Consider the following 13,792-nt stretch of genomic DNA (forward strand, 5'->3'; position numbering starts at 1 on the left):
AGTGTGTAGTGCACCAAGTTCCACAGGAGAAAATGTGCTTTACAAATTCAGTTATTGCTGTTATTATTCTTGCATTCTGAAAAGAGTAGAATCAAAGCATGTAAAAGTTTATTTGACAAAGAACATCCAGCTTTAGGCAATGTTTTAGAGAAACACAGATGGGACAGTATCTTGGAAGCCAATTTACACATGATCTTAAATTTCCAAACAAATCATTAATAATGAAAGACTTCTATTTATTGTATGAAAAGTCTTCTAAACCCCCAGTAAACATCACGTGAAATCTGTTGAAAAGTCATAATCATCACCACTGTCATCTCCAAGGCCAACACCAAATGCAGTATCTAGTGCACTTGACAGCTTGTCGGACACAACATCTGCACAAATAAAGGAAACTATTTTTTATGTTTGAATCTTGTACATTTTCAAGTGTGGCCATATCAAAATGAAAAGGTCAATAGAGAAGTTCTTCATATTAAGGTGGGATGCCTATACGGTAAAATGGGATTTTCTGGTGCCATGGTCGTTTTTGAGTTAACACCAGATTTGCGTACTTTGACATATATTAAAACAGATCCTGGTGTGTTTTTGTTTTAAAATTTGTGTTTTGATGCTTTTAAAAATATTTTTTCACACCTACCCCACCGATTTTGTCTCCAAACTCGTGCTGATACCGAAATGGCTCTTGTTTGAGCCTTGGTTACGCACAGTTCGATCGCGCGAAAGCCGACATGTTGTATACCGTTTGAACCGGCATTCTCTCCCTAGTTCGCTATACAAGTGAAAGGCCAATGGTAACAATAGTTTCTAAGCTATTTTTAACTAAATGAGGTCACTCTTTTTCGTATTGTCCACTGCTATTGGCTCACACTGTAGTTTCCGGTGCAAAATTTGAAACGGCGCGATCCGATTGGGTCTTGACCTAGCAATGAACACTTCCGTCGACATCAAAATGCTGACATTTGTCGATTCATTCCAATTCAGTTGTGATCGGCGCATAGTTTATTAAATATCGTTTTTGAATTTTATGAGTGAGAAAAATAAATCATGCCGTAAGAAACATTCTTTGGAGTTGAAAAAGCGAAATACAGCGACTACACAACGAAATAACACGAGTGTTGGGAAGTAGCACATGCCGAAATGACATCGCGATGATGTGCAAGTAACGACCGTCCCTGACAATTTAATAAAATTCCGATAGTAACATCTTTTAAATGTGGGGAAATTTAAGATTTTAAAAGGTTTTATTATAAATTTTGAAACGCAACGATACGGCACACTGTAAATTATATTTAGCGAGTCCATAAATACTTTTTGTTCCCCGACCCTCCTCCATGCCTCGCTTACTGAGTACACTTGTACGATATAATAAACATTTCTGGAGATTTTTGCCCAACCTGTTTTTGTGGCAGAACGAACTATAAAAGTTTTCTGATGGATATTTCCTGCCCATAACCATTTGATCACGATTACATAGAAATGGAAACTTAACAGTAGCGTCAGGTAAATCGTGGAAGTTTCAATAAATTTGGCTATGCGGTAAAGAAATATGGTAACCTCATAATAATATTGTGATGATAAACGACAAACCATTAAAATAAATAAGCAAATGTGCATGAACTCAAGTAAAATAGTGCTTAATCTAATAAAGACAAGCAGATTATAAGGCTATACCTGAAATCCAGGCACCGAGAAAGCAATAAAAGGAACAAAAAAAAGCTAATGGTTTCCGAGCTAGAAAGCTGTTAAAGTTAAATATATAGTCCTGGGATACTGGGATAGACTTAAATTACATAGTAGGATGCCAATGTAACATATAAACTCAGTCATATATTTTTTCAAAAATAATCTGATACAGGATATATTCATTTTCAATCTTTAAACTTGAATTTTTCTGATTTCCGTTTTCGATGCAACGGCTTGAATTAAAAAAACACCAGATCTCAAGATAGGATCATGCTACAACATTCAAATTTTGCAGTTTTATTTAGAATTGTATAAACTAAAGATTCACGGAAGGGATATCCTGATAGAAACATTAATTTGGCTGATATTGACTTTTGAAAAAGAATAAAAAAGTACAATGCTGCCGAGTCGACAGGTGGGTACCATGTTCGACTGGTTATATCTCCTACACCTCTTAAGATAAGAGAAAGTTTCTTCCGTCAAGCTTTAGATTACTGTCTCTAGTTTATAAAAACACTAAAAGTTTTGTTGTATGACATATGGTATTGTGTGTCTTGATTTTTGAAATACTTGTACGTTTTGAATGAAAAACGTTGATTAAAATCAAAATTTTCATTGTAGGTACCCAAAAACATTTTTCATGTGCGACATATATGGTATTTCAACACTCTATGGTCTAAAACTTAAAAAAAGATTAAAAACAAATATTTTAGTTCATTGGTATAGGCATCCCACCTTAATATAGCAGCAATAGGCCTGATTCAAGAAAATATTGCTAATGTTGTGGTAACAGTACCTATACAGCATAGTGAAGGCTAAAGAACATTAGAAAATGAGTGCAAGAATTCAGATGCAAAAACTACTTTCACATAACAGACAAGGAGACATAGAATCTGTGTGGGAAGAAAATCTATAAAAACTTAAAAACGAATCTGCTACTGAGTTTCTTTTAAAATAAAGCTGGTAAAACAACAAACTAATTTTACTCCACAATTGTTTAAAATTGATAATTACTTGAAAGTTTGTAAAAGCAATATGTGAAAAAGATTTCATACCAGCTCTTTTCCTGTCTTTCTTCATCTTCTTAAATGCCTTCTTTCGGAGTTTGTTTGACTGAGTATTTTCAGAGTTTAAACCTGAGCCACTAGGCTGGCTGGTGTCTGCTCTCTTTCGCTTTACTCCTAAAGTTGGCTCCACTTTGCTGGCTTCTTCAGTTCTAGAACTGGGTAACGATACAGTCACTTTGCCCATCTGGAAGAAGGCAAGAACAATGCATCATTTTATAACCATCTCCCTAAGTCTCAGAGGAAATTCTGCTACTGAATTTTTATGGTGGCTGAATAATTTAAAGAAATAAAAATGTAACAATATTTTCACAGCAACTATGTTACAAAACTAACAAAAACACAAAAACCTTCTACCCAACCCACATCAGAACAGTTTTTCAAAGACCCACCCTATAACCATGGACAAATGGGAAACATTTTCAAAAACTTTATTTTCACATCTTCCAGTGGGAAGACTCGTGGGAAAACAGTAATTGATCCTACTTTCACAGCCAAACATCTTTAAAGCATGAACAAGCCTTATCTGCTCTTGCTAACCTGCTTGACCTAACAAAGTTTTTGCTCAGGGTGCCATGCAACAGCACTGGCAGCTCTTTGATCACACTGATAAAGTGCTCCTTGGCCTCATCCCAATCTGATATTATGAACATTTGAATAATGTATATATATATAAAAAAGAGAGAACTGTGCACACTGATGAATCAATGCATGTCACATAAAATAACCCCCTGCTTATTTTCAAAGTGCTAAAAATGTAAGATCCAGCATGCTAAATTATCTTCTCTGATCACTTCCATGCAAAGTAATGTCACCAGGTTTGTACCTCCCCAAGGTCATCTTTATCCTCATCTTCATCAACCATTTTTTCACCACTATCTTCCTCTTCTGGATTACTCTTCTCCTTAGTTTCACTACATCCATCCTCTGGTAAATCGGATTCCTCAACTATAACCGGGAGTGGCCCCACAGAATCCACCAGCATGTGACTGCTCTTTGTTGGAACGAGACCTGGTGACAGTAACAGGTGAAGAGTTGTTTAGAGGAGTAAAGACATTGTTCATTTTTTTAAAAATATTGTTAAGATCTTACACTTACATTCTTTCAATGTTAATGTGTCTAAATACTTGTGCAAAAGAAAGTGTGGTAGAACTATTATTGCTACAAACACCTTTCCCACCAAGATTCAAATTTATTAGCAGTTCTATGTAAATGAATCTTTAATGTTGATGTACTTGTGAACTTTCTACTTTCACAAAGATCCAAATTTATAAGTAGTTCTATGTAAAAGAATCTTCAATATTAGCGTATTTGTGAAATTTCTACTTGTTCTGCATAACATTTTGTTCCACAACAGCACTTACCTTTCAGAATGTTTGATTCGTCAGTTAAAAGGCTTTCTATGTCAAATGATTTGCTCATCTCCGACACAATGCTAGCACTGATATGGGTCGGTAGCTGATGCTGTTCTGGTGGGTGGGTATAGTATGTAATTCTCCCACTGCCATGACAAATAGGATAGAACAATATTTTTCTTTTATGGGTCTGTTGCCAGATTACCAGATTATGTATAAATTCATCTTATGCTCCTTTGTCTGTCTCAATATCAGAAAAAAGGAAAGAGTGACAAGAAATATGCTTTAAAAACAGACCTTGTCCAGTCTTTTAGCACCGCTCGACCTGCTGCTTTGGTGTCAGGAACCCCTCCTTTACGAAGCTGTCCTCTTCGTATTGCTAACAACGCTAGAAACTCGTCAACATTCTTAAAGTCTGCAAGGTTATAGTGTAGCATCATCTGCAGGGACAAAAACATAGATGGACAAACAAATCAATGAACTTCATAAACTTTCAAGCCATAAACTGTTAAATATATTTAAGTTTTCTATTTCATAGCACATATTATCAAAAAAAAAAAAAGAGGAAAGAACCAGACATGAGAAGTTCTGAACGCTGGCCAAAGACAGGCACACCTTTGATTCTTAAACGCCAAACAAAATGAAATGGATAGACACTAAACTGTGTTTTTTCACTTTTTCTCTTTTATCTCTGTTCTACGAAACAGGCCTGCTACATTTAAGGAATTTTCTTTTTCAACAGCATAAGTAACAGCATTTGTGAGTACTGTTTGCTTTTAAAAACATAACTAAATGAAGGAACCTCTTGTAGAATTACTTACTTGTGCCTTACTGCAGCGCTTCAAAATTGCATCAACAGCTGGGACTGGATCATCCAGTTCTTCCAGCTGAGGAAGACATCCAAAAGCAATACAACAAAATGAGGGGTCAAACAGATGATGGCTATGTGAATAAATACATTACAATAGTATTATATTTACCTGTACTATATTACTATGTACTGTGGGGAATCTAGCCCAGGACAGGCAAAAGTGGAGGACCTTTGTCGCTGCCCTACGTGCCGACCGGCATAACGGGCAATAATCTAATCTAATATTACTATACTTATTTCCCCAGACTATAATACTAAACTAAAATAGTACATGTGTAAGCTTACATGTAATAACAATTGTTGAAACTTACAAATTCACAAACAAGGGACTTCCTATGAACTTAAATATTTTTTATTTTATTTTTAACAATCTTAAAAAAAAAAAAAAGGCTTCAAAAACTGAAAATTAAGCATGCAGCAAAAACACTACCTTACCCTAACAACATTCCTCAGTACTGCAGCTGTTTCAGACTGCTGAGTTGCCATGACAACACCTGGGCTGTCCAGAAGCCTGATGTGCTTGTCAAGAATTACTTCCTGCATAGTTCTGGAGTGGAGGCATAAAAAGGAAAGAAAGACACAAGTTCAACAATCTGATCGATACTTGCAAATAATGGAGCACAGAGAAAAATAAAAATACTTAGAAAGTTGCTAACAAATCATTCATTGCCTTACTTTGTAACGCCAGGAGTTGCTCCAACACTGCAGGTTCTGGATCTCTTCAGGCTGTTAATAATACTACTTTTGCCGGTGTTTGGAAAGCCTGCAAGACACTACGTATTTTAGTGCAACTATTTCTGAATAGGAAATATGGAAAATCTTAACAAGTAACAATAGTACCAGTTAATTCATAAAAAGCATCTTTGATCTGACATATCAAACTGCCATCTTTGAAAAACTGTCCTCCACCTCTTTTGTTTTAGTTAATGATTTTAAAAACTTGCTGTAAACCAAGAAAACAGGTAAAATCATATATAGAAAAGGTAACATCATTTATAGAAAAGGTAAAATCATATATATATACTCCTGACCTAAAAAAGTTCAACTTCTACTTACCAACTACACCCACTCTAATCGATGTCCGCACATTTTGATTTCGGCAGTAATTGCCTAGCAGTTTCATGAGAACATCAGCACCCAGACAATGGCTGGACTTTATCAGATCAGCACTTGCAGAAGCAAGTGATGCCTTTCTTTGTGACTGAAAAGTTAAACAATGAGTATAACAACTGTATAATAATGGTACAGTTAAATAACTGTAAAACAGTTTACACTCAAACTTCCATAACTTGATCCTCAATAAGTGGCATCAGCACCATAGATGTCACTAGTATATCAGTTTAATGGTTTTATACTTTTTTAAACTAACCTGATCATCAAATTTTCAAGGGTATGGAAATTAACATCACCGCTATCATCAAAAAGGAAATTTTACCAGGTGGTCATTTTGCATTTGTGTTGAGGCCTTGAATGCTACTGTTGGAAATTCATTGCGCAGGTATGTCAACCATGCTTCTACATTCTCCTTGGGAACGAGATCTACACAAATTTTACAAACACCACAGTAACATCAGAACAAAGCAACTAAACTGAAAACAATTAAAGATGAAAAAAATATATAATTAGAATCATGAGTAGGTAAGCAATTACGCCCCAAAAGAAGCTAGAGAAGGAATCAACTAGCCCAGGCACATGTTAGATTTCTAAATCTGTTGCACAAGTGCCAATACACAATTTACAAAGTTTGGAAGGCACATGAAATGAAAAGTATATAATGTGCCAATGGTCAAACTGTTTACACACATGGCTCCATGTTACAGTTATATGAACCAATCCAGCTGTGGATATTCTGTGCATGCAAATTTTGTAGAGAAATGAGTACACCATCGCCCTTTAAAAAATAACCACCACTATTAAACTATTAAAACATATGACTGGTGCCTAGATCAATGGAAATAGTAGGCATATGAGTTGCCTTTTCTCTTCATGGTTTATTGAATACGCAAATAGAAAAACTGTGTGTACACAGCAAATAAGCAAGATTCTCTGACCAGTAAGAGTCTGTGTATACCTATTTTGTTCAGAACTAGCACCAGCTTTTTGGTGGTGCCAGAGGAAAGAACTTCAGCTTCCAAAGCCTGACAGCGACTGCCCAATGGGTCTCTTGCATCCAGAATTTCAAGGACAACATCAGCTGTATCAACCACCTGCAGTTAGCAAATAAAATATAACTAGTTTGCATATCCAGAAAAACATATCCTTATATGTCTGCATATAAGAAAGAAACAAACAAATCACAAGAATCAATATTCTTACAATATCTTTTTCTGCCTTTCAGTACATGTGCAAAGGACCTTTCTACTTAAAATAAAAGAGTACAAAAAAGAGAATTTTTAACTGCTTCCTTAAATCTGAGATGAAAACTTAACACTGTTAAGCCATCAATAAAACACTGAAGAAAAAAAACTCAGTTGAAAAAAAACTAAAAAATACCTTCCTAAATTCCCTGAAATAAGCTTTCAGGGAACTCTCTGGTGGCTTCTTTTGTTTTTCACCCAAGGCCTTCTTTTCTTGAGCAGCTTTCTGGGAGAATAATTAAAAATAAGCTCTCATCTAGATAGCTCAATGAGACAAGAAGTACAAATTTTAGTCAAGAATTTTTCATGATTTTTATCGTTATATATTTAACATTTTATATCAATTTAGTTTACGCCGAGTAAAAAAAAAAAAATGTAGCACTAGTAATATGTATTTAATACTGTAATTCACGTTTTTCCAGACAAAAATGATTATGGCTCGAGTAGAAATGTAAGGTGTAAGCATATGAAAAAAATACATTTGTTTGAGCTATGCATAAGAGCAGATATCCAAGCATTTGCGTATATACAAACAGGTTCGACCCTTCTGGCTTTTTTTTTTGAGAAGAGAGCAGTTCCATTGTGGAAGCTTTTACAGAACCTCTGACCAAATAGTGCAAGAAGTTTTCACAAATTATAAACCTTTTTCTCAAACTCTTGCTGCCGCTTATTAGCATCATCCACAAGCTCCTCAAGGTTTCTATTTTTGTTCAACTTTTCTCGTTCTTTCTTCTGCTTTTGTCTCTGTTTCTCCCTTTCTTCATCTCGCTGAAATAAAAATGTTGATAAAAAGGTACAGTTTGAATACTTGAATAAAAAGCATATTAGTTTGTTCTGCAGTTTTAGATGTCACATTATTTTGTAACTGTTGAATAATACTGAATATCAGAAATAACAAAACATTCCATTTCAAACTGGAAGAAAAAGTAAAGCAGATGTTTGATTTATAACTTTACTGTCCACCAAAACAAAGTTTGGAGTAGGTACCAGCACATAATGAACTTAATTTTTTTTAAATAAGTATTTTGTTATTTTTCATTTGAAAGTATAAGAAAAACAAATCAAATATCAGAGTATCTCTGTTAGCTTTGGAGACAATGCTATTTGAAGTTTGAGATTTTGCATAACTGCTTTACTACTTCAATATGGACCACATTTGATGCTCTAATATGTAGCATCTGGAAATCTTATAAATCTCTAAGCACTTTGTAACCGTAGTCAAAACTTATTTTCTCACTCAAATGACTGAAAAACTAAATTGCAAAGACGTACTAGAAAGTGAACATCAAAATTTGAAAACAAGCACTTGGTCATTTTGCATAAAGAAAATATATTTCAAGTACTCTATTTCAAATGCTAATTTACTAAATACACCTAAAACATTGATTTCAAAGTATCCATTATAAAGTGCTATCCTAGTTTTTTCTTCAAACTTGCAAGGTCTCTTTTGTGATATATTCTGCTTAAAATATTACCAGATCATCAATCTTTCGGGTTGAACAGTGAGGTTGTAAAAGTAACATTTCAACAGCTCTATTTTGTAATCTACTGAACAGATTGTCCAAATTTAAAACACTGACAAAAACAACATGTATCTTTCAATCTACATAAGCAGTATTAATTTTTAATAAAAAAAAATTTAACTGCATATTTTGTTTTGGAACGTTGATATTTTTGTTGAAAGTCGTGTTCCTCAGCTACTCTCCATATACCAACGACCATTGTTGAATACTTGAGAGAGACTGAATTCCAATGCTAATACAAATATATTTATCAGGCTTTGAAGGGTAAGCGTATGTATTATTCCCCAGAGCACAAAAGGATGCATTGTTTCCCATCTTTTCACTTTAGCTTTCACCACTCAAAGACACTGGTTGCGAGCAGCTCTTTGATTTAGACTTGAGATCTAGTAAAAGATGTCTGATTTTGATTCTGAAAGTTTTTATTCAGAGAATGACTCTTTCGTTGTCTTTGGTGAAGAGAATGTTGACAAAAATAGTTTACCTAAGAAAATATTTACAAGTCTAAGTACTTCTGTCTATTTGAATCAGTCTGTCTTGTTGCATTAGCATATGGTTAGCTGCCATTGTGACTGCATGTGCCAGCTTTTTTTAAAAAGGGTCAGTCTCTTTATCCAGCAAGAGTCTGGCTGTTTTAAACTCGAACCCTGCTAAGTCATGCGCCATGTTTTCCAGCAGAAAATACTTTTTCCTGCTTACAAACATAGCCACACAGCACTTAGAATGTGGTTTGAGCTATGTAGCTTGACGAATATTTTGGCTCATCTTTCATTGTGCTTTAAAACTGTCCAATTTTATTTAAAAACTACATAGGCATTTCTGTCAATCTTTGCTGATTTAATTCAATATGTATCAATATCCATGTGAAAGCTCATGAAAGAGAGCATAAATACTAGCTCAACTATCAAAACATGTTACAAAGAGCGGTCCGGTGGCGCAACGGTTAGCGCTGTTAGCGCCTGTCACCAATACAGTGAAGGTTGGCTGCCCTGAGTTCATTTCTCCTCTCGGGCACGCTGAGTCTTTCTCTGCACGTGGCATCTGTTTACAGGGCTGGCTGCTTGCCGTAATATAGCCTTAGTTGCTGGCACGGCGTAAAACACCAATCCTCCCCCCCCCCCATGTTACAAAGCCCCTGAAAAATGGCCAACATCCTTTGCCTTGTTCTCTACTGTTTTTTCCAAGGCAAAGGACATTGGAACCACATAAGCCCAACTGGGGGTGCTGTCCAAAACTGGGTCCGCTGCAGAGGTGTTGCTGCAGCCCTATGCTCCTCAAAGAAGTAACGAGGAATAAACTAAAATGGAAAATGGCCACCACGCACCTGCTGATTTTCGGATCAGGTACCATTTATTCTTACAAAACACACATTATTCTTTCAGTCACGCAAAACAAAGACATATTCTGTTCAACTGATTTCAAAGTGATATTTCTGTTTAAAATAGATCATAAAATACCTTGACTTGAAAAAGAGCAATTTTTTTGTTCAATTGCCTATTTTTCACCAGATCTAAGGTGTGTGTGCTGGTACCTAGTTGGATTTTTGTTGGGTAGGGGTAGACACTGTCTAAAGTCAGGTGATCCTAGGAGTAAGCCAGTCACTCTCTGGTAACATTCTACTGACACATACCTTTTTCTTTTGTAACTCTGCCTCTTCTAAAACCAGCTGTTTGAAAGGCAGACTGTTTGGAACACCCGGGTCTTTTTTCTTTCCTGAAAGTCCATTAAAATACCTTTGCAGGAGCAATTCAAAGTACAGGAACATGACCTAAGAAACATCAATAAATCACAGAATTTGGACTGTATTTTGCATTTTAAACAAACCTAGAGCATAGCATACACTACCAAACAAATGTATTCTATAATGTCTTTAATGTATAGATGATGCTTCTCATATCATTTAAACAAAAAATTACAGTGTGGAATAATAGTATGCCAGCAGGCAACTCTTGTGTAATAGGCAAGAGGATGTCAAACACAAGTATAAAGGCAGGTCCCAAAATGATCATGTTCCATTTTTAAAAATATCTATAAATTCTTTAAATTCTGCTTCGGATTCCAATGAATAAAAGAACTAACTTTTTTATAGATCATCTCCAAATGAAACCTACCACAACCAACAAAAGTTGACAGAAAATAGGGCATGTGAAATTATGTCTTTTAGGCCTATAAACCAAACTGAATAAGCTAGCAGAGGAAGCAGAGAAGACTTGCTTAAAGGTCACAAAAAGAAGACCGAAGTGATGAGGATCAACAACAAGCAGGAACTTCCAATCCAACTTCAAGGAGATAACATCCTAGAAACAGACCGCTTCACATATCTGGGGAGCATCGTCAACGAGGACAGAAGAGCGGATGATGACATCATAAGCAGCATCAACAAGGCCAGGCATGCTTTCAACAGACTACGCCCCATCTAGAACTCCCGAGCATTATCCTTCTGCAGTAAGACTAGCATCTTCAATACCAATGTGATTGTAGGGTTTTGAAACATGAAGAGTGACAAACACCATCAACAACAAGCTCCAGACCTTTACCAACTAATGCCTACACCATATTCTGGGAATAAGATGGCCTAAAAAGATCTCCAACAGCAGCCTGTGGAAAAGAACCAACCAGAATGACACTAGCCAAGACATCAAAAAAAGCACCAATGGGGCTGGATAGGACACACCCTGCGCAAACCAGCTAAAACCATTGTCAAGCAGAGGCACTTGACTGGAATCCTCAGGGAAAGAGGAGAGTTGGGAGACCAAAACAGATTTGGAAAAGAATAATAGAGACCGAGGCAAAGGATGTCGGAACCACAGGGGGCTGCACAAACCAGGTCTGCTGGAGAAGTGTTGCCACGGCCCTTTGCTCCTCGAGGAGTAACAAGAACTAAACTTAGGCCAATAAATGAGAGATTACCTTTCCTTGGATTATTTCTTGCTTCCTTTTTTTTCTTTCTGTTGTGTTCTTTGATCTATGAATAACAAGGACAACAAAATACTTAAATATGTACAGTTCTTATGGCATGCTAAACAAAATGTTTTAGCAATAATGCAAACGACTATTAATTGTATATCCAACAAAAGAATAGGAATCAAACTTTTTTTACATTTTTTTCCTTTGCCTATACCCCTTTCTTTAGAGGAAAGTGTTCATAGTGTATAGTTCTTAACCATCCTCCATGAATCTACACTTAACTTTTAGTCTAAGTCTGCTGTCAAATCAGGTTTGAGATGTAAAACAAAACAGACTGCATTGTAAAAGTTTCCCTTCACAATTCCTCTCAAAGTTTAAAAAAAAAATCAAAATATTTGCAATTAAATTTCCTATACATGATTTTTTTTTTCTTTTTAGTTTTATAATGTCTTTTAAGTTTCTAGAAAGACACTATAAGTTCTCTTAAGCAATTCTTACCTTCTTTTCAATTTTGACACGCCTCTTTGTTGTGATGCGTTTACTTTTCTTCTCTGTTAAGTAAATTCAATAAAAACTATAAACAACCAGAAGTCCCCAAATGCATAAAATTACAACAAATATGCATGTGCACATGCATCTAGTATAGTCTATCCTAGGTTGTCTTTTAAAAGGTGCTGCCATAGAAACAATTCTTGCTGTTAAAGTGGAAAGTCAAAATAAATTTATAAAGCAAGAGCTTCTTAAAAGTCAACAACCATTAATCTAACACTTTATGTTTGGTGGTTCCCTCCACCCCAATACAGTAAATCATGTAGTGATCAATCCTAAAATCTTAGATGTAATCACTAATGCTTCTTGAACACTTACAATACATATTTACAACTTACTATTCTGTGCGCTAATTAACTTACGTAATTAAGCATCAATAATGTGTATCTTTTGTGTATTGCAGATTTTATACTTTATTTTTTTGTAGGTATTATGCTCTGCGAGAAGTAGCAAGGAATAAACTACAAACTACATTTCTTAGGTAGTTTTAATCATGTATTCCCACCCTTCGTATCAATTTACAGCATGCTACGTTCGTGGAAACATCTAATAGATATTATATATCTTATTACATGTGGTGCTATGTACTGAAAGAATAAGCTAAATAAGTAAAATAGTAAAATGAATAAGTAAAATTCATCGACAAACAACCGAAACACAAATTAGGCAACTCACTCAATCCAACCATTATGAATGTCTGGTACTGACAACACGATCAGACGTTTGTTCAACCACGTGGACCAAGATACATATCCCATTACGCATCGCGCTTCTTCAAGCTCTTGAAATGTAGAAAATATTTTTTTTATAACTATAACTTAGTATAGAAATGTCAATAATATCTTACATATCTTTACAAGAAAGCATCTATTTGTAATCTTAAGACGATTTTATTTATTTTATATAAACAACACTTAACATCTCGTCTGACCAAACATGGCGGCAGTTTTGATGCTTCTTAGTTGATATAAGCAGTGTAAACGTAAATTCGTACACTGTGCCATCTGTTAGGTATGAAGGCAAAGTTTTTTCCATACAATAACAACTAATAATTAATGTTTAGTTAAAACATAAATAAGATAACACAGCGCTTTAGTCAAACTTATTCTTGAAAGGTACAAAATTGAATCGGTTCTTTGTTCTGTTTCTTACTAACAGTCTTAGCATTGTTGTTAGGGCACATCTGATACGCTTTTGAATCGATAGTTTTTATTTCAAGTATTTAATTTGCAACGGCGATATCATCGTTTGTCATACGAAGATATTCGGGATGAACTGTCAAGCTTTATTAAAATCGTTCCTGCACAGTTCAAGTTGTCTCCCTTAAGCAGATTTTTATGTGTATATGTAGCTACATTTAATGTCAGCGTCTATTAAGTACTATTATATTTTTTGTTTTTTTGCCAGCTAATTCAGGTGGTGTAGCTGCATATTTAATTGAAAAGAAGTTATGAAACAAATAAAGCATCTTAGCATATAATAA

General features: G+C 35.2%; 1 protein-coding gene across 1 annotated transcript; it reads right to left on the reverse strand.

The window, feature by feature from the left end:
• Positions 1-91: 91 nt before the first annotated feature.
• On the reverse strand, positions 92-13,117 carry LOC112571962 (guanine nucleotide-binding protein-like 3 homolog). The gene is made up of 17 exons (XM_025251407.1): positions 12,985-13,117; positions 12,259-12,311; positions 11,764-11,818; positions 10,484-10,566; positions 7,976-8,101; positions 7,470-7,559; positions 7,048-7,183; positions 6,412-6,515; positions 6,033-6,177; positions 5,652-5,739; positions 5,412-5,523; positions 4,927-4,992; positions 4,403-4,545; positions 4,115-4,251; positions 3,577-3,761; positions 2,742-2,937; positions 92-377 (listed from the first exon to the last, which is right to left on the reverse strand). The coding sequence occupies exons 1-17, from the start codon at positions 12,995-12,997 to the stop codon at positions 274-276; spliced, it is 1,836 nt and encodes a 611-aa protein (XP_025107192.1). The 5' UTR covers positions 12,998-13,117; the 3' UTR covers positions 92-273.
• Positions 13,118-13,792: the final 675 nt, after the last annotated feature.

Source organism: Pomacea canaliculata, linkage group LG9 (assembly GCF_003073045.1).
Source record: "Pomacea canaliculata isolate SZHN2017 linkage group LG9, ASM307304v1, whole genome shotgun sequence".
In the NCBI taxonomy this organism is placed as follows: Eukaryota; Metazoa; Mollusca; class Gastropoda; order Architaenioglossa; family Ampullariidae; genus Pomacea; species Pomacea canaliculata.